The sequence below is a fragment of the Pinus tabuliformis genome, chromosome 2_2 (assembly GCF_031772625.1).
Source record: "Pinus tabuliformis cultivar Carrire ecotype Pingquan chromosome 2_2, CPIR1, whole genome shotgun sequence".
NCBI classification, from domain to species: Eukaryota; Viridiplantae; Streptophyta; class Pinopsida; order Pinales; family Pinaceae; genus Pinus; species Pinus tabuliformis.
The window spans coordinates 949,285,203-949,305,772 of record NC_142300.1 but is presented as its reverse complement, the minus strand read 5'-3'; the positions used below and the strand labels follow the sequence as shown (position 1 = coordinate 949,305,772).

The 20,570-nt window shown below is 34.8% G+C and overlaps 1 protein-coding gene and 1 long non-coding RNA gene across 2 annotated transcripts in view; one reads left to right on the top strand and one right to left on the bottom strand.

Moving 5' to 3' along the window:
- The window catches only part of LOC149196336 (uncharacterized), an 88,792-nt gene extending 74,872 nt beyond the window's left edge, over positions 1-13,920 (top strand). Inside the window, exon 3 of the long non-coding RNA XR_016254637.1 lies at positions 13,567-13,920. This is a non-coding gene — a long non-coding RNA (uncharacterized LOC149196336). The remainder of the gene's footprint in view (positions 1-13,566) is intronic.
- Positions 13,921-14,034: 114 nt separating this feature from the next.
- LOC149196335 (uncharacterized) lies at positions 14,035-16,596 on the bottom strand. The gene is made up of 2 exons (XM_089405523.1): positions 15,802-16,596; positions 14,035-15,732 (listed from the first exon to the last, which is right to left on the bottom strand). The coding sequence occupies exons 1-2, from the start codon at positions 16,559-16,561 to the stop codon at positions 14,219-14,221; spliced, it is 2,274 nt and encodes a 757-aa protein (XP_089261649.1). The 5' UTR covers positions 16,562-16,596; the 3' UTR covers positions 14,035-14,218.
- Between the last annotated feature and the right edge of the window lie 3,974 nt (positions 16,597-20,570).

Here is a 20,570-nt window from a genome sequence, read left to right as displayed (position 1 = left end):
AATGGAAAGCATTAGGCTACTCAATACATATTCTCCCATGGATAGCTTGATATTATGGCATTTCCATAGCAATTTGTGGTTCCTGCACTTGCAACCATCACTTGACACTTTGGTGCTGGATATAGGAAACAATTCAATTCCTTCGCTATTTTACAATGAATAAAATTATGGGTACTTTCCGAATCAGTCACTATTACCTTTTTTTTCTTCATATGTCTTCCTATCTTAATAGTTTGAGGTGTGGTAATTCTAGCCAATGCATTACAAGATATGGTCAGATTCATTTCTTCATTATCTAGGGTTTGTTCCTAGAGTATATCCTCTTCTTTTGACATTTCTTGTTCCTTTTCCTCCTCCTTTTCGCAATCTATGTGGAATAATTTCTTCATAGGACATTTGTGAACTTTAGTGTATTTGATATCACAACTATAACAAAGCCCTTCTGCTCTTTTTTCTTCCAATTGTTGTAGTGTCAACCTTCTAGGTTAAGGCTAGGGGCAACACCACTTCCATCTTTATAGTTGTGAGTGGTAGGCTTCTTGGTTGCCATAATTTTCCTTTCCATTTTTCTTGCTAACTTGAATTCCTTATCCAATGAATCAGGTTCTCAAAAGCAAACTTGATGTTGGATATTTTCCTTTAAAGTCCCTATGAACAGATCAATCTTATGTTCCTCTGGAATATCTTTTACCCTTGTGTTCAATTTTTGGAAGTCATCAATGTGCTTCGAACCCTTTTGTTTGAGATTGATCAGTTGGCTAAAAAAGTTGTTGCTTTTTGTGTCCTCATAATGTGATATCATTTCTCTCGTAAAAATTGCCCAAGTGACAATTTGTTTACGAGAAAAAAGCCATCGATACCATACAAATTGATTTGGTTCTATATGTAAAGTTGCAATACGTACTTTTTGTGTGTTTTGCATATTAAGGAGATCGAAAAATTGTTCTATCTGTAGTATCCATGTTCCGGGATCCTTGCCACCAAACTTCATCATATCGATTTTTGGAACATGGTGGGTTTTCAATCCAACATTAGAGTCTATGAAATCATAATTGACATTTCTTTTGTTCTCATCATGAGTTTCCTTTACTACATTTTCACCATTAGTAACCATTTCTTGTAGCAACTTATTCAAATTCATCTTCAATTCATTCATCTTGGCGTCCATGCCATTCATCTTAGCGTACATGCCATTCATCTTTAGATTCCATGCCATCCACCTTAGCTTCCACACCATCCATCTTAACTTTCACACCATTCATATTAGCTTCCATGCCATTCATCTGGGCTTCAGTGACCTTTTGTGAGAGTGAAATTTGTTGTACTTGGTCTTGTAATTTTGATATATCATGTTGCATTTCTTCCTCTTGTTCACAAGTCATGGTAGAGCTCTTAGGTTGCTTACTAGGTGTTTCCATTTTCTTTCTTCGGGGCATCAATTAATGTTAATAATTCTTGACTATTCCCTTTGTATTCCTTCAAACTAATTTTTCAAACCAACCTTATGCAAAATTAAAAAAAACTACACCTTTTTTTCACTTTGTAAGAGCTCTATATTGAATCTGTTGTATCTTTAGAACTACAGATCTCGAATATCGGAAATCGCGTCCTATAGTTGCCCTTTGAGTCATATTTCTAACCTTGCAAGTCTGATCAAAGATCTGATTCTCCAAGGAAGAGTTATTCCACATCTGCTACGGTGACCTGATTATAGACTAGTTCAGTAGAGCGAACTTGTACGAAGTTCCACATGTCATTGTTTCGACCTTAGTACCTAAAACTGATCTACAAAAAATTACAGGTAATCCTCTTTCTGAAACTTCCGACAAAATTTCAATCTGATGCTCAGAACAAAAGTTATTTTCCCCATGTCACCTGTTTGGAAGTTAATTTGGAAGTTGTCTACAAAAACCCTAACTTCCTCAAATCATATCTCCGAAGATATAGTGAGACAATCTCTGAAATTCAGACCCAACGTTGAGAACGATTTCAGCTCAAATGGGTTTTTTTTAAGCTTATGAAACATCACAGAAACAAAGTTATAGGAAATATTTCATGATGACCTGTTTGGAGCAGCAAAACCCTAGAAACCAAAGCTCTGATACCAAATGTTATGAAACTAGTTCACAAAAGGATAGAAAAGATAGATCAACGCCTTAGAATTCAGCCCCTTCGAGGGGGCAACCTTGTTTACATTACACAAATGAATAATTCTTGGATGATACAAATGAGGAAACCTCCCTTCTATATATAGGAGTCTAAGTGGTCATGATATAATCAAGCCGACATAACAGTAATAACATAAGGACACAACAATAACAATAGTGGGTTTCTATGGGGCACACTAATAACAATATGGGGACAATAAGGGCACAATAATAACAATAAGGGTTACAATGAAAATAGTAATGGAGGAATCACTAGTATTATATAGACCTAACAACCAATTGCACAATCCTTAAAAAAGGAAAAAGGCTCCCGACACAATGCTGAAAGATTTAGCGCCTCAGGTCATGCCACTATGTCATTGCTCTTGATCCTGTGAAGTGAAATGCGAAAACAGGCTAGAACAAAAAGGTCCAAGGACAATCGAAATTCACCATCTGGTTGTGAATAAAGTTCCCATAGAGGAAAAGCTCTGATAAAGTGCAATAAAAAGGAGAAAAGTCTCTCGGAACGATGTTAAAGGGCTTAGCGCCTTAAGGCTAAGCTTCTAGTCACAACACTTGGTCCTATAAGTGGATATTTGATGAGGGTTGAAAACAAAAGGGGCTTGACATAATTGAAGGTCGTCAATTGACAGTTTATAGGTGTTGCACCATGATGTAGCACTGCGGAGTATTTACTATGATAAAGCATTGTACATAGTACTAAAGGGCATATAGAGCAGCGAGCTATGTGAGTAAATGTTGAGCATATGTTTGGTCTCAAGTGATCAAGTGCTCAGAAATGAAAGTGTCAGAATCTTTGCAAACACAGCTTCATATTGAAGAGCTCATCTTTCTGAATCCAATGGTGTGAATGGCACTCAAAATCGAGTTCGTATGCAGAAGTTAGAGCAAGTCAAATTTTAGGTTTGACTTACCTACATGGCAGGATTAGGATGATGTGGCAAGTTTTCAGCGAATAAGAAGGCGCCAAGTGGAAGCCCACCATTGGCTCTCGCAAAATTGCATATCGAAATGGTAGGCGGAAAAGGTGTTTCAAATCAGCCCCTGACAGGTTCAGGGTTGCGATGTGATCAGGGAATCGCAATTGCAATCGCAATCGCAATCGGTGAAGGGGAGAATAGGTATCGGCCTTGGTACTGGCAGAGTTTGAGTTCTGGATGCGGTACGTCATTATGTTGTAGTTTTATGTTCTGGCTGGTCCGTGATATCGCATCATTGTGTTAAAGAGCCCATAGCCAATTACTGAATGCGACGAGCGATAAGACCCCGGATGCGATGGTTTTTTATGCCATAGTTTAATATTCCATCGGATCTGCCTATATCGTATGAAAGTGTTTTGCTGTGAAAAAAAGACCTTCTGCCCACCTGAACTCATTGATTGTGATTTGCGATACGACAGACAGGGTTTGGCTCGCAGTGCGGAGAAATTTTTTCCCGTTTAGAGAATTTTAGAGCTAAAATGTAGTTTTCTGCCGATTTTAGAGCATTTTGTGGAACAATTAGTGGAGAAACTGGGAGAAGTCATAACTTCTTCAGTTCTTATCCAAATTGGATGTAAAAAGAGGCTGGATGGCCATTTTTGAGTATGTTGAACTCATTGAGACAGTGTTTGAGAGGAAACTGAGCATTGTAAACAAACTTTTGATGCACTTTGAGCATAATAGAGAGGCCCAAGCCATTGGAATATGGACCAAGGAGATGTAGCCCAAGAGGAGTGAACTCCTTTATCATGTTCTTGTTGTATGTTGTATATTGATGTTCATTGTTTTTATACCGCTGTTGTTCAATATATGATTTTTATGTTTAATTGCTTATGACAGTTACTTAAGAAACTCTCATGGGAATATGTTAATGGCAATTTTTTTTTGAATCATTAAGCACTTTAAAAGCAAATGATAAGCATTTTGGGTTTATTTCTGAATGGGAAATTAGCACAACATTTCTAATATGCTCCAATTCAGATCATGTTTGGTATTAGAGCATTGCTTTTTTGAAGGAAGGATTTAATTTTTTGAAAGTTTATGTGATGCTCACAAGGTTAAATCTCAAAATAGGTGAAGGAAAGTTGGTTGAAAGTCCTGAAATTGGGTCAAAGGGAAGAAGATCAAGGTTCCCAAAGTCTTCTACAACAATTCAGCATCAAGTTGCAGTTGAGATTCCAATACTAGTACAACCTCAAGTTGTAGTTGAGCCTTCAGAGACCATGTCTCAAGGAGGAGAACCTATCATGACAAAAGATTAGAAGACCTCCAGAAAGGCTTTCTTTGATATCACAGAGATGGTTAAGGTCCTGAAGAGCCTTCTCCATTGGGAGGCTTGGAACTTTCTCTATGTAGTTTGTTGTTCATCGAGAAGACCTTCAGAAAGGATTTATTTGATATGACATAGATTGTTAAGGTCCTTTATGAAGTTTGATATGACATAGATTGTTAAGGTCCTTTATGAAGAGAGGAACAATAGACTACATGGAGAAAGTTTCAAGCCTCCCAATGGAGAAGGCTCTTCAAGAGGAGGTAATGGAAAAGAAGATAAAGGAAAAGGAAATTGTGGGAATGGAGACAAGCTTCCACCATATCCACCATCTTCTTCTTCGAAAGCATATTCAAACTCTTCCACAAATGCCACCATTATTCATACTTGTCATCATTCTTCAAAAGGGGTTTCTAAATCACCTTTTTTGAAGCTTGATTTTAAATTTGAGTTGCCTATGTACAATGGAGAAGTTAATGCAAAGAAGCTGGATAACTGGATTTGTCAATTGGAGGTGTAATGTAGAATTCAGAACCTTCGAGAGGATGAAATCAAGATTTAGTTCGCTTCATTGAGAATGGAGGGTGAAACACATGTATGGTAGGAATCAAGGACTTGAGATGAGATCAAGAAACATGGTAAGAGATCTATTACTTGGTCTAGTTTCATTACCGTTATAAAAACACAGTTCTACCTTTAGCTCATATGTAAAAAGCCATTATGAATTGGCAAAATTTCAAACAATTGAAAGGTCAAAATGTGCAAGTGTATGCTCAAGAGTTTAGCAAAAGAGCTCTTATGTTAGGAGTAACTTACAGTCACAAGATACCTTGCTGAAATACATAGGAGGGTTGCATAGCTACATTCGACATACCATTCTTATGTTTCGTCCTAGGAATCTTGATGAGGTATGTGTTCAAGCTACACACCTTGAAGAAAGAGGGAAAAATACACACCTCGAAGAAAGAGGGAAAAATATATAGGAAGAAGGTAAGAAGAAGCCATTTCAAAGTGTTGAAAAAGGGAAGAAGTTTAAAGGAAAGCAGAAGAAAAATTCTTATCTTAAGAAAGAAGGGGAGAGACCCGTGTGCAAGAATTGTTCCAATGAAGGACATGATGAAGCACATCGCTGGAAGTTTCATACATAATTACGATCGAAGAAATTCAACAATAAAGGGAAACAGAAGACCAATGTCGCTACACAATAAGACATGGGTTCAGACTCGAGGGATGAAACAAAAATAGCAGCCACAGTCACCAAAGGAAAAGTTGTGGCAAAAGAAAGCATAGAGGTAAGCAAAAAGGCAGCTGTAGCAAGTACCAGCGCGGCAAATAACTCTTGCAACGTTTCAAATGAAGAAAACTGAATTTAGTTGTTCCATATCTGAGTTATTTCCAAGTATACAAAAATCGAAACGTTGTTTGACAGTGGATCTTAGGCCAACTTAATTTATGTTGATTTAGTCAAGAAATTGAATCTCGAAACTGTGCCTCATCATAAACCGTATCTGTTGGGTTGGATAACCAAGGATGCCAATTTGCAAGTCACATGGAAATGTGTTTTCAGATTTGCAATCACCGCCAGTGTCATTGATGAAGTTGAATTAGAAGTTGTGCCATTGGATATCTCAGGAATTGTGTTGGGAAGTCCGTATTTGTATGACAGGAAGGTTGTTTTCCATAGATTTGAGAACAAAGATCATTTGTTCAAAGACGGAGTGGATTACATTGTGAGAGCCCATCACAAAAAACTTAATCCGTCTTTAGCAAGTGTAGGTGAAATGAAATGTCTGGTAAATTCCAGCGAGGGTCTCGAGCTCCTCATGATCAAGCAAAAGAATGACACGCAGAAGGAATCCTTTGCAAGTTGGATGTGAAGTTGAAAGCTGAATTGGTTGATGTCGTAAATCAATTTGGGGAAATGTTTCAAGAACCAAAGGCATTGCGACCAAAGAGAAGAGTCTAGAATGAAATTTAGCTACAACAGGATTGTCCACTCCGAAACATTGGTATGTATCAAATGTCAATTTAGGAAAGTTCAGAAATTAAAAAAAAAAAAATCTAGGAATTGTTAGATAAAGGAGTAATTCGTCCTTCTACATTGCCATGTGGTTCACTAATTGTATTGGTACCCAAGAAATATGGAACTTGGCGCGTGTGTGCGGACTATAGAGCTTTAAATAAGATCACAATAAAGAATCAATACCCACTGCCCATAATAGAGGATTTGCTAGATCAGTTGAGGAATTCAAAGTATCTTGCTAAATTAGACTTGAGAAGTGGATATCATCAAGTTAGAATCACTGAGGAGGACATATGGGAGACTGCTTTTAAAACCAAACAAGGATTGTTTGAGTGGATGGTTATGCCTTTCGGTCTTTGTAATGCTCTAACTACATTCATGAGAGTTATGAATGATGTTTTAAGATCATTTCTGGATGAGTTTGTAATTGTCTATTTAGATGATATTTTGATATTCAGCGAATCACGAGAAGAGCATGTCAAGCATGTTAGGAAAGTTTTGGATATCATGAGAAAAGAACCATTATTTCTAAATATTTATAAATGTGGATTTGGGAAAACTTCCTTAGTATATTTGCCCCACATAGTTGGAGGAGGTGAGCTGAAGATTGATCCCTCTAAAGTTTTAGTCATTTTGAATTGGCTAATACCCAAATCAGTCACGGAAGTAGGAGTTTTTTAGGAGCAGCGCAGTACTGGAGGAAGTTCATTGCCAATTTCTCCTCCATAACAACTCCACTACATGCATTGACCAACGTCAAGGTTGCCTTCCAGTGGGGAGGCAAACAGCAAAAACCATTTGATGCTTTGAAACAAAATATCAATTCAACCCCAGTTTTCGCATTGTTGAATTTGAAACAACATTTTGAAATACAGATAGATACAAGTGGCTATGCCATGGGTGCAGTGCTTTTACAACATGGTAAGGCCATTTCATTTCCTTTTGAGATTTTTAATCGTGAAGAAATGGAAGCATTATTTGAAATCTCAATCGTGAATAAATGGAAGCATTATTTGATGGGAGAAGAAACCACTATTCACATCGATCATCAACTTCTGCAATATCTGCAATCTCAAACCAAATTGCAGCAGTCAAGGCACTTTCATTGGATGGGATTCTTACAACAATTTCACTTGGTAATCAGGTGCAAGAAAGGTATATAAAACAGAGTTGTAGATATGCTTTCTAGACCGGTTGCAAATATAACCATTTTACTCTAGAATAATTATGTTTTGCCTAAAAGTTATGTTGAACAATATGTACAAGATGCTTATTTTCAAGAGGTATATATAAACTTGAGTCAAGGCCACCAAGTTTAGGAATTAGACTACCGTGTACATGATAATTTGTTTTATCATTTGGGAAAACTTTGTGTTCCATTGGTAGAGAGAGTAAATGTCACAAGGGAACCGCACACTTTTTTTATTGCTGGACATTTCAGTGCAAGTAAAACAATAGCAAATCTTCAGAGGTATATTGATTGGCCTCATATACTTGAAAGTGTCACCTTTTATAAGAGGTTTATCATTGTGCGCAATCAATAAGCCTAGTAATAGGAAACTAGGATTGTACACTCCAGTTCCAGTGCCTTCAAGACCATGGGAAAGGGTTTCTATGGATTTTGTAGGAGGTCTCCCTTTATCAAGGAAAGGTCATGATTATTTGTATGTAGTTGTGGATATGTTCAGTAAGGTGTGCATGTTAATGCCTTGTAAAAACCAAATTACAGTTGAATAAACAATTCAACTTTTTATTCAAAATGTATGGGTTCATTTTGGATTGCCTACTTCTATTGTAAGTGATTGTGATTCTTGATTTGTTGGGAATTTTTTGGTAAAGTTTATGGAAATTCATGCACACCAAATTGAAGAAAAGTACATCCTTTCATCCCCAAATCGATGGGAAAACTGAAGTGGTTAACAGGACAATCATTCATTTGCTAAGAGGATATTGCAGAAAACATCCTAAGTTGGATGAATAGTTGCATTATATTCATCATGCTTACAACTAAGCAAAACACTTTTCTACTCTAACTCCACCTTTTGAGGCATGTCTTGGGTATTTGCCTAAATCGCCTTTGGATTTCATCTTTGAGAAAGATGTAGCTATAGATGGACATAGTGAGATAGACAGGGAAAATAATCTCATTGAGGAAATTCAGTTGATTCACCAAACAGTTCAAGAACAACTAGAAAACAGTCAAGGCAAGTATAAGGCAAGGCATCATAAGCATCGTGTGGATCATTAGTTTCAATTAGGTGATGAATTTTGGCTATACATTAGCAAAGAAATGCTTGAAGGTGAAGGTAAAAAGTTGAAACCAATTCTTTATGGTCCATTTAAAATTCAAGAAAAGATTGGTAATAATGCTTTCAGGCTTGATTTCCCTTCATATATGAGGATCTATTCTGTTTTTATAGTTGAAAAATTAAGATTGTATGAACCCTTCCTGATTGAAGATTCAGGAAAGAATGTTCAAATTCCATCTATTGAAGACTTTTCTCTAGAATACTTTGATACAAAAGGACAAGGACAATTGAAAGAGGAAATATTGATTATCTTCGGGTGGGTTTCAAAGTACACATCCATCAAAGTCCAAATGGATTGAAGTGGGGAAAGTGAGTGAACAATACCCTCATCTGTTCAATAATTGAAAGTGATTCTTTTGGGGTCCAAAAGGCTTACAGTGGGGAGGAGTGATCAGATGCTCAGAATTATGTTCAAAAGTCAAATTGTCAGAATCTTGTGAAACTTAGCTTCATATTGAAGAGCTTGTCATTTTGAATCCATCGGTGTGAAGGACACTCAAAACTGAGTTTGTATGCAGAAGTTAGAGAAAGTCAAAGTTCAGGTTTGAGTTGCTTACATGGCAGGATTAGGATGATGTGTCAAGTCTTTAGCGAATAAGGAGGCACCAAGTGGAAGCCCAACATTGGCTCTTGCAAAATTTCATATTGCAGCGGTAGGCGGAAAAGGTGGTTCAAATCGGCCCTCGGCAAGTTCAAGGTTGCGATGTGATGAGGCAATCACAATCGCAATTGGTGAAGGGGAGAATATGTATCATCCCCGGCACATGAATTTCTACAAATATGCCTCAAAAGACCCCTTCAGATCTCACAAACGGTGGTGAATTTTGGAAAATTGTCCATGTGTTACTCAATTTTCTATATTGGGATAAAAACCCATGTTTCATAATTTTCATAGTCTTCTTCATTTGCACGCAAATATAGGAGTAAGTTGGTCATTTGAAAGCTGTTGCGAATTTGGGGTTTGAAGCATTAAGTATTACTTAAAAATCCATATGTACGACCTTGGTGCATTTTCACTGATGTGGAGGTGTTCAAACAACATTTTCAAAAATGTGTCAATGTACGAAAGCTCCAAATTGGTTGCTCTCTAGTGCAGGAATGTTGCCCTTTAATGTTGCTCTCTAGTGCAGGAATGTTGCCCTTTAATGCAGGAACATGTCAATGAAATATAAGTCTACTTTTGACTATCAAAAAGGATCCAAGATTATTCGAAATGCATGTTTGTACTACCAGCTAGCGATTTCTTTCGTGGCAAGCTTGAGTGATGAAGTTCTCCACATATACTTGGTGCAAGATCCCTATGCGATGCAAGAACAAGACGATCTACATTAACAACATTTTAATGAGCATTCATCTTAGAAATGAATATAATGAAGGTATTTTTATATAAAATACAACACAAGCACAAATCTTCGTTATTGCATTTAAAGAATGTAGAAAGAGTTTATAAACGGGTAAAACAAAGGCATCATATGAATAAAAAAGGTGCATTAAGTAAAAACAATTCTGCGGTTTGACACAACCCTCAGCTCAATAGGAACCATTATCTCTTCTCTCCTCTTCCATACTCTTCCATAGTGTTTTCCTAGGAGGAATGTTAAAAAAAATTTCTAAAGTCAACAAAGCAACATAAGAGACCAATTTTACAATTTTATTATTTGGCATTCCCTTAAGAGGTAACCAGATGATCAAGAGTGGAGTGATATCTCTTAAACCCAGCTTTCCCTTTAGCCTTTTTATCATGCCTGGATTTGAGTGGAGTGATATCTCTTAAACCCAGCTTTCCCTTTAGCCTTTTTATCATGCATTGGATTTCAGGCATTTGAGTGGAGTGATATCTCTTAAACCCAACTTTCCCTTTAGCCTTTTTATCATGCCTTGGATTTAAGCTGAAGGCTAATATTTTTTCCGAAAATAACTAAAATGTAACTAATCATAATAATCCTAAAACCAATTTGTTTGAAAACTATATATATAAAAAATAAGCATTCAGTAAATTAAATAAAACATTTTTTAAAAATTGTCTCGTAACTTTCCAGCTTCTTTACAGTAACATATAAAAAATTTGAAAGGACAATGTCTTTTCGTATCATATTTCTTTAAACCATAAAAGTATGTCTCTTTTAATATTTTGTTTATAAGTAAAATACAAAATGTTCGGAAAAATTTAAAATAATGGGTCGAATGATACCCGGAACATTTTGTATTTGTATGTAGAACATGCTTATTTTTTATGATTTTATAAAACTTTATTTAAAAATAAATAAGAACTTTATTTCTTAAATTTTAGAAATTAAAATATAAAATTACATATTCTGACGTTGAATTTCGCAAGTAAATTCATTGATTAGATTAAATACAATAAAAATATTATATCAAAATGTCATACTGTGTTACTTATTAAATAACAATGTATTTAAAGTTAACTAAAACATGCATAAAATCCCATATGCATTGCACTCAACGAGTTAAAACATGGACATATATCCTTTGTTAATCAAAGCTTTATTTAATTAAAATTTTAAATTAAATAAATTTTAAATTAACAATTTTGTGTGGATTAACATTAATTTTAATAATTTTATTTAATTAAAATTTTGAATTAACAATTTTGTGTGGATTAACAAATATAAGAAATCAAAATTAATATTAATTTTAAGAATTTATATTTATTAAAAATGCATATACCCTTTTCGCCAGCCTTTAGGGTATTCAAGATCAACCCCTTTCCACGCAACAGAAGGTCAACTTAAATCCACAGAAGGACGAAGGACCAAGGGCAGGGTATGGGCAGGACATAACATTATACCTTGGCTCTCAAAAAGTTGACGACTCAGGTCACAACCTTAAAAGCTTGGGATCTCAAAAAGTCTGAAGCTCATATTCTTCCCCAACTCCTAGACTGGTCTAAAATCAATTGAAAATCTAGAAGAACATCTCTTCCCACTCTAGAATGATCAAATGATCTTTTTGAAGAAGTAGATCATTTGGACCTTCTAGAATGGCCAAATTCTATCGTTTAATGCACCCTTCAATTTCGAGTAGATAGATTCTACCTTTAAAACAAAAACGATCTAATTTGGTCATTTTAGACCCTTCCTACACCTTGATGGAAAAACACCATCTCAGTTTGTTAAGTATTTGGACAGCCGTGTGGTTGGGTGTTATGTCAGCTCCCCTCGGGACCACATTACATTCTTAGCGGATTCAAGTAATAGTGGCAACCTCCGTTAGGAAGGGTCAAAGCTGTAATGTATCCTTAACATTCTAACATTTTAAAACTGATATGCTATTTTCTCCATCAAGGTCTAGGAAACCTCTAGAATGGCTAAATTCTATCGTTTAAGGCACCCTTCAATTTTGAGTAGATAGATTATACCTTTTCTCAAAAAAGGATCTAATTTGGTCATTTTAGACTCTTCCTACACCTTGATGGAAAACCACCATGTCATCCGGTACTGTTTAACTCATTTGGACAGCCGTGTGGTTGGGTGTCATGTCAGCTCCCCTAGGACCACATAAATTCTGGAGAGTCTTTTTGTGGCAACCTCTTAAGAAGGGTCAAGCTGTAGATTTGCTTGACATCCTAACATAATGCTTAAACAGTAAGGATAATATGAATAACAGTTTTAACTCATTTGGACAGCCGTGTGGTTGGGTGTAATGGCAGCTCCCCTCGGGACCACATTATTTTTCATATGCTATTAATGTGGCTACCTCCGTTAGGAAGGGTCAAGCTGGGTTGAACCTTAACATTCTAACATCTAGGTTAAACTCATAAAATTGGATTCTATGTTGCTTTACGGGTTCCATGAATGAGTTATGTTTGGTTTTCCTTCAAGCGTGGGCGGGTTTCCTATATAAAGGGCACCCTTTGCTCAAACTCTCAACTAGTTTCATAACCCAGAAGAGCTCAAAGAGTCTCAAGATTCATTGGACTTTGTGGAGCTTTAATATATAAGGAGGCCCCCTTTGCTATATCAAGGGGCCCCTTTGCTCAAACTGTCAACTAGTCTAAATATCATTAATCAACGGCCAATTAACAATTTTGTGTGGATTAACAAATATAAGAAATCAAAATTAATATTAATTTTAAGAATTTATATTTATTTTCCTTTTACATTTATATTTAAATAAAAATATTATATCAAAATGTCATACTCTGTTACTTATTAAATAATAATGTATTCAAATATTAAATCCGATATGCGTTGCACTCAACGAATTAAAACATAGACATATATCCTTTGTTAATCAAAGCTTTATTTAATTAAAATTTTAACTTAACAATTTTGTGTGTATTAACAAATATAAGAAATCAAAATTAATAAATTGAAATTTTTTCAAGTCATATATAAAATCTTATTAATAAAATTATTTTAAATATTTAACTGAATATTAAAATATTCATATTTTATAACATCATCAATATTAATCTAAATTTAAGCATATAACTTGAATTTAATCTTTGAATTTAATCATATAAAACTAGTATGTTTTGAAATTTTCTTTCTTATCATTTAGATGCAATTTAATCAACATTTTTCAACAATATCAAACAATTAAATATAGCATATCTTATCTCTTAGCGCACTTAATAAATATGGAGAATTTATTAAAATTTAGAGATTTATTAATTATTATATATACTAATCATCCATAGTTTTCATTATCAATTTTGTTATTTTATTATAAAATGATTGTATTAAAAGGCTTTGACATTTAAAAAAATAGTAAGTTATTAATAAAAAATTAATGTAGATCCATCTACTTTAGTTTTTCAATAATGAACAATAACTTTATCTTGATCCAGGCTGCTGGTACTTGGAGGTAAAGTCTGGAGGGGAAGCATTTTCCATACAGGACTTCTCTCTCCCAAGCTTTTGATTATCTGATCTGGTTTTCTCATCCTTTTTTGTTTTCCAAGCTTTTTGTATTGCATATATATGTTTTCTGCCGACTCTTCCCCTCTGTTCTTGCACGATGTGTCTCATCTACACGGATCTGCTTAAGTATTTGTGTTCCATGTCCCCAGATTATGCAGTCTGATCAGCATGATATGTACCATTTTGTATCTATTATATCGACTAAATATAATATAATTTAGCTCTTTCTTTCTGAAAAAACTTTAAAACAATATATATCGTAAGCTTAAAATTATTGTCTATTTCAATCTCACTTTGTTTATATATATTAATAATTAACAATAAACAACAAAGGAAAGAAATTTAATTATGTGAACTGTATCTTACATTCTTCTACAAAAGTAGGTAATTTTATCCATATTCAAACAACTTTATGTCAAGTAATAAATTTTATCCATATTCAAACAACTTTATGTCAAGTAATAATGCATGGACACTTACTGAAACAACAAGGTATATTGATAAAGAACATTCAAACCATATCATTAAGTGGCATTACATATATTAAGATAGTGATGTATAGGGACAAGTTTGATTGAGCTATGTAGGGAATCGATACAAGCCATAAGAGGGTCTTCTTGTGCTTGTGGAAGGCAAACCCACAACCCAATACCTTGCTTTATCCCAAACAATAAACATAGCAATAACTCCTGCAAATCCTATCCCCATTCCTATAGCTAATGCTATCAAAGACATTTTTTCATTTACATAGCTGAGCCATTCTCTTTTCATGTTACTTTGACTGCCATTGTCTCCACCAGAGGTTTTTGTATAGTTTTGATTGCATCTTATGTGTAGAGGATATCCACATAAGCACTTATTCTTTCGAAATGAAGGCTCATTAAAGGTGTAAAATTGTGTCCCTGTTGGAATTGGCCCACAAAGGTTATTAGATGAAACATCTAGAAAAGCCAGCATTGATAACTGAGAGAGTTCTTGAGGAATTGCTCCACCCAAATTATTTTTGGACAAGTCCAACTGCTCCAAAGTAGTTATCTCACTAAAAGATGCAGGTATGCTTCCTTCCAATTGGTTCCCAGAGAAATTTAGTAACCTCAAACTTTTCATGTTGCCTATGTTTACAGGGATTTCTCCAGTAAGATTATTCTTAGACAAATCAAGTATAATGTCTGTACTCAAGACACGTGACACATTATACTCAATCCCTTTTATGTATTCCTCCATATTAAAATAATACTTTCCCCAATTAGATTCATTTCCAATATTTACACTGAATCCTTGGAGCCTTTCAAGATCATATGGTATTGTTCCATTAAAATTATTGTTGGATAAATCCAACAAAAACAAGCTGGTGAGGTTTGTGATCCATTGAGGAATACTACCATGAAGATTATTATAACTCATGCTTAAAACTCCCAAGTTACCCAGATTTGCAAGGGTGGAAGGAAGCTCACCTGTAAATCCACACTTCCTTAAATTCAATATTACAAGCTGGGTGCAATTAGCAAAGGATGAGGTTAGAGTCTCAGAGAAATTGTTAGAATGAGCCGAGAAAATAGTTAAAGAAATTGAATTATAAGTGCACATAGTAGGAATAGGTCCCTCCAAATTGTTTTCTGATAAATCTAAGTGCCAAAGTGAAACTAAGTTGTTAATATTATTAGGAATCTTCCCAATAAAATTGTTTGAACTTAAATTTAAGAAAAACAAGGAATGGAGTTCTCCTATAGCTCTTGGAATTGTCCCTTGGAGGAGGTTGTTTGAGAAATCTAAATATTCAAGCTTCTTTAAACGGGCAATGGTTTTAGGAATGGGACCTGTGAATTTATTTTGAGATAGGTCTAGTTCGGTCAAACTATTCAAAGTGAAAATTCCTTTAGGTATGTTATGGCTAAGTTGGTTATCGGAAATATCTAAAGTCTTCAACTTAGATAAATTGGCAATGTCGGCAATGTCTTCATTTATATGAATGAGGTTGTTTTGAGAAAGATCTAATGACTCTATGTTAACCAAATTGGCAATACCTTCCGGTATGGTAGCGAGTTGGTTACCAGAGAGATCCAAGGACGTCATGTTAACCAAATTGGCAATACCTTCCGGTATGGTAACGAGTTGGTTACCAAAGAGCTCCAAGCCGGATAAGTTAACCAGATTGGCAATACCTTCCGGTATGGTAGCGAGTTGGTTACCAGAGAGACGTAAATACGTCAACTTCGTCAAATTGGTAATGCCCTCAGATATGTGAGCGAGCCCACATTCATAAAGCTCTAGGTAAGTTAATTTGGTCAAATTGGCAATGGAATTAGGTATCCTCCCTGTGAGGTTAAAACTAAGAGACAAAGTGGAGAGGGGAAGTCTAAATATTTCAGAGGGAATAGAACCGGAAATACTACGACCAGAAATGGATAGATATGAAAGTTGTGTCAAATTACCCAATTCACATGGAATTCCGCCTGAGAAATAGTTGCTTTCTAGATCCAGGGACTGTAGCTTCTGTAGCATGCCCAACTCGACTGGAATTCCGCCTGAGAAATAGTTGCTTTCTAGATCCAGGGACTGTAGCTTCTGTAGCATGCCCAACTCGACTGGAATAGGACCACTGAACATATTGCCACCGAGGAGCAGGTACTTCAGTTGCTGTAACAAGCCCAATTCCATTGGAATATGACCACGGAGCTTATTGTAGCTGAGATCCAGTGTTTGTAGTGCTTGAAGGTGGCCAAACTCGGCCGGAATTCCTCCAGTGAAATCATTATGAGAAAGATACACGGCGCGCAGATTATGGAGCTTGCCAAACTCGGCCGGAATTCCTCCAGTGAAATCATTAAAAGAAAGATCCACGGTGCGCAGATTATGGAGCTTGCCAAACTCGGCCGGAATTCCTCCAGTGAAAGCATTACGAAAAATATTGAATGTGCGCATTAATGAGAGGTTGCCAACAAAGGATGAAACTGTACCTTGCAATGCTCCACTAGTACCTTGCAATGCTCCACTAGAGAGGTCAATGGCAAGCACCCTTTTGGTTCTTGGTTTGCAGCGAATACCGAACCAGGAGCACATCTTGTCGGAGTTTTCCGCCGTCCAGTTGGACAGAAGGCCATATGGATCCTTTGTCACGGCATTTCTGAACGACAAGAGGGCATGGAGGTCGCTTTTATCGTGGGCGTCCGTTGAAGATAAATTGAATTCACGTTCCTCCACCATGCGTTCAGAATCAGAATGACCCACCGGAAGCCACGGGAATCCAGCGGCCATGTGCTTATAAGAAACAGCATCGGGAAGATGCGTTGCTGCAGGCAGAGGGGCAGCCATGATGCAAAGCAGCACTAATAACGATATCACAAACAGAAGATCCATTTCTCTCTCTACCACCAAAATCTCTCTCACAATCCGTGAGTTGTATGTTGTACATGCATCTCTATATATACACACGGCGGTTCTGATAATGGAGAATCCGTGTAAGTCACGGTGAAGATGCGGAACGATTCGTGTGGGCCAGAAATGAAAAGAAATTGGTGAGTGCGTGCAGTTAAAATGAAATAATTGGTGAGTGCGTGCAGTGCGTGAGCGTTAGCCTCACGGTGGCCATTGGTGTTTTTCTTTTTAGCCAGATAAAATGAAATAATTGTATTTATATATAATTGATGATTACAAAGCAGTTTAAAAGGACTTAAAGTGAGGTTGAGTATAATAATGGAGGATCCCTGTTAAGTCACGGTGAAGATGCGGAGAATCCGTGTAAGTCACGGATATATTATGTGTGACGGTGGCCATTGGTCTTCCTCGCAAAGAGAACTGAAAAGAAATGAAGCCTTATCCTTATCCAGAAAAGGATTTATGTGGAGTTCATAGCTTTTAAAAAGCAAATGAAATATCTATGGTTTATTAATCACATCTCACTTAAAATTTAAGCGAAAATTATCTATATTTAAAAATATTTATTATATGTTAATGTATTTAATTATATTATTAATTAATTATTTCATAATAACTTTGGCTAAAATGTTATATAGATATTTCCTAATTTTAAAATAATAACTAAATGAAAATTAAGTCTATATTAAATAAATAATAAAAATTAATTTATCATTTAATATTTATATTAATCATTATGATTTAATTTATAAATATATAAATTAAATCAAAGAATAAAATGTTATACAGATGTTTTAAAATTTTAAAGTTAAATTAAATGAAAATTAAATCTATATGGAAATTTATTATTTAATAATTTTATTTATCATTATCATTTAATTTATATATTTAAAAAAAATTAAAGATAATTATTTAAGTAACTAAAATTTTTCAATTTATCAGACTTGCAAAATTTAATAAGTTAAATATTAAGTATTTTTTTAATAAAAATAATAATAAATTAATAATTAAAACTGTAAATATTATCGGATCTTTTTAACTACAATAGTTATCATAAAAAAACTAAAATAATAATATATTATTTATTAAAATTTTAAAATTATATATTTTTAATTTTATTTTAAATTTTAAATTTTAACTTAAAAAAATCATATTAGATATTTGGATATTTTTTTCCAAATTATCTGTATTTATGAAATTTTATATTTCTAGTCTATTTTCATACCTAGTTATTTGTATGTTATTATCAATTCACGTGCACAAAGTTAATTCACCAGTACAATACAACTTAACACATGTATTAAGCTAAAAATTAAAAATTCTATGTTTTAAGAATATTATATTTTTAAATTGGATTGTTTTAATCATACATTTTACATTATTTATATATATAAGATCTTTCTGCAAGTTCACAATGTGAATTAGTTCATGAAAATTCTATATTTTAAAAAAATTCTATATTTTTTAAATTCGATAGTTTTAATTATACATTTTACTTGTAATTTCACAATATGAATTAGTTCATGTTTAAATATGTATGGTTAAATATTTAAGATAAGCATATAATATTTTATAGTTTTTTTAATTTGTTTAAATGCTTTTTACTATAATCCGAATTATCAGATTTTAAAATAATTTTAATATTTTATTTACATCAAAAAAATAACATTTAAGATAGATTTATTATTAAAAATATATCTTTTTTAAAAGAAGTTAGAATTTCAGATTTAAAAGGATTAGAATACGTACACTTATATAAATTTTAGAAATTAATTCTCTAGTCTTATATATCAATCTGATGTAGGTAAATAAATACATTGAATAATATCCTTTACCTTTTTCTAAAATTAACTCAACTTTTTAACTTTTATTATTTTCTTTTTTATTTATTTATGTCAACTTTTTCACAACTTTATAACTCTCACCAACAGTCCTTTTACAAATTCTGTCATACTAGAATTTGAAAAATCACTAATATTTTATTTTTATCATAAAGTCAAGTCAATTGTTAAAAAAAATTACCTAAATTACCTTAGTTTTCTTAATATCTACTTGGCCCTCTGTCCTATTTATCCAAGTCAATATACGAATTTCCTTCCAATTTACTCTGCCATTTTTTTCATTTGACCTCTCTTATTCCAACTCACATGGAATTAAATGCCTTTGTTTTCCTAATATCTACTTGGCCCAACTCCACTGAAAATGATTTGTGTGGTATCAATTCACTCCTATCGCCTTACCCCCACGGCGGCCGTTGGCCTTCACCGCACGAGAGAAGAAAAACAAATTAAAGATCCATCCTCCGTTTCGGACTGCCACTGTATAAAATTAATTATATTATTTTTGCCAAGTATATATATATTTTTGACTCTTCTTACACCCCTTTATATACAATGCGGTTGTGATAAAGGAAGAGCCGTGTGCGTAGAAGTTACGTTGAGGATGGATAATGAGTGGTATGAAATGGTTGAATGACAACTCCACTGAAAATTATTTGTGTGGTATCCATTCACTCCTATGTCGCGTTATCCCCACGGCAGCCGTTGGTCTTCGCGACACGAGAGAAGGAAAACGGACCACAGAGTCTTCCAAAGCACGTGAGCTGTGTGTTCTTGTCCGGTTGTAATCCATGGTGTTGGTCTTCGTGGCCGAGAGAAGTGAAAAAATCTGGCCTTCTAGAAAAGGATATATTTCGAGTTTATAAGTTTTAAAAAGTAAACAAAATATACCAAGCACGGAGGGATGATTGATTAAGTATATATCAATTTAAAATTGAAATTTATATATTATTAATATCATTTTAGATAGCGTTAATCATCATTTCCGTGGTTTACACTTCCCAGAAAATCAACGTTTAACTCTGGAATTTTCTCCACGATCAAGCCAACTAACTATATATGATTCTTCTTACACACCTTTTGTATATATACAATGCGGTTGTGATAAATGAAGAGCCGTGTGCGTAGAAGTCACGTTGAGGAGGGAGAATGAGTGGTATGAAATGGTTGAATAACAACACCACTGAAAATGATTTGTGTGGTATCAATTCACTCCTATATCGCGTTACCCCCACGGCGGCCGTTGGTCTTCGCCGGACGAGAGAAGAAAAACAAATTAAAGATCCATCCTCCGTTTCGGACTGCCACTGTCTCCACTGGTTGTCTTCATATATTATTTTGGCCAAGTATATATATATTTTTGATTCTTTTTACGCACCTTTATATACAATGCGGTTGTGATAAAGGAAGAGCCGTGTGCATAGATAGAAGTCACGTTGAGGAGGGAGAATGAGTGGTATGAAATGGTTGAATAACAACTCCACTGAAAATGATTTGTGTGGTATCAATTCACTCCTATATCGCCTTACCCCCACGGCGGCCGTTGGTCTTCGCCGCACGAGAGAAGGAAAACAAATTAAAGATAGATCCATCCAAAGCACGTGAGCTGTGTGTTCTTGTTGATGTACACGGCGGCTGTAATGAAGAAGCCGTGTAAGTCACGGAGTGGGCATCGCATGGAAAGAAATTGCGATGCCATCAATTCAATCCATTCAAGA

Coding starts and splice junctions, on each gene's coding strand:
- LOC149196335 (XM_089405523.1), bottom strand. CDS start 16,561: ATGCGCACATTCAATATTTTTCGTAATGCTTTCACTGGAGGAATTCCG. Junction 15,733..15,801: donor ACTCGCTACCATACCGGAAG/GTATTGCCAATC, acceptor CCATACCGGAAG/GTATTGCCAATTTGGTTAAC.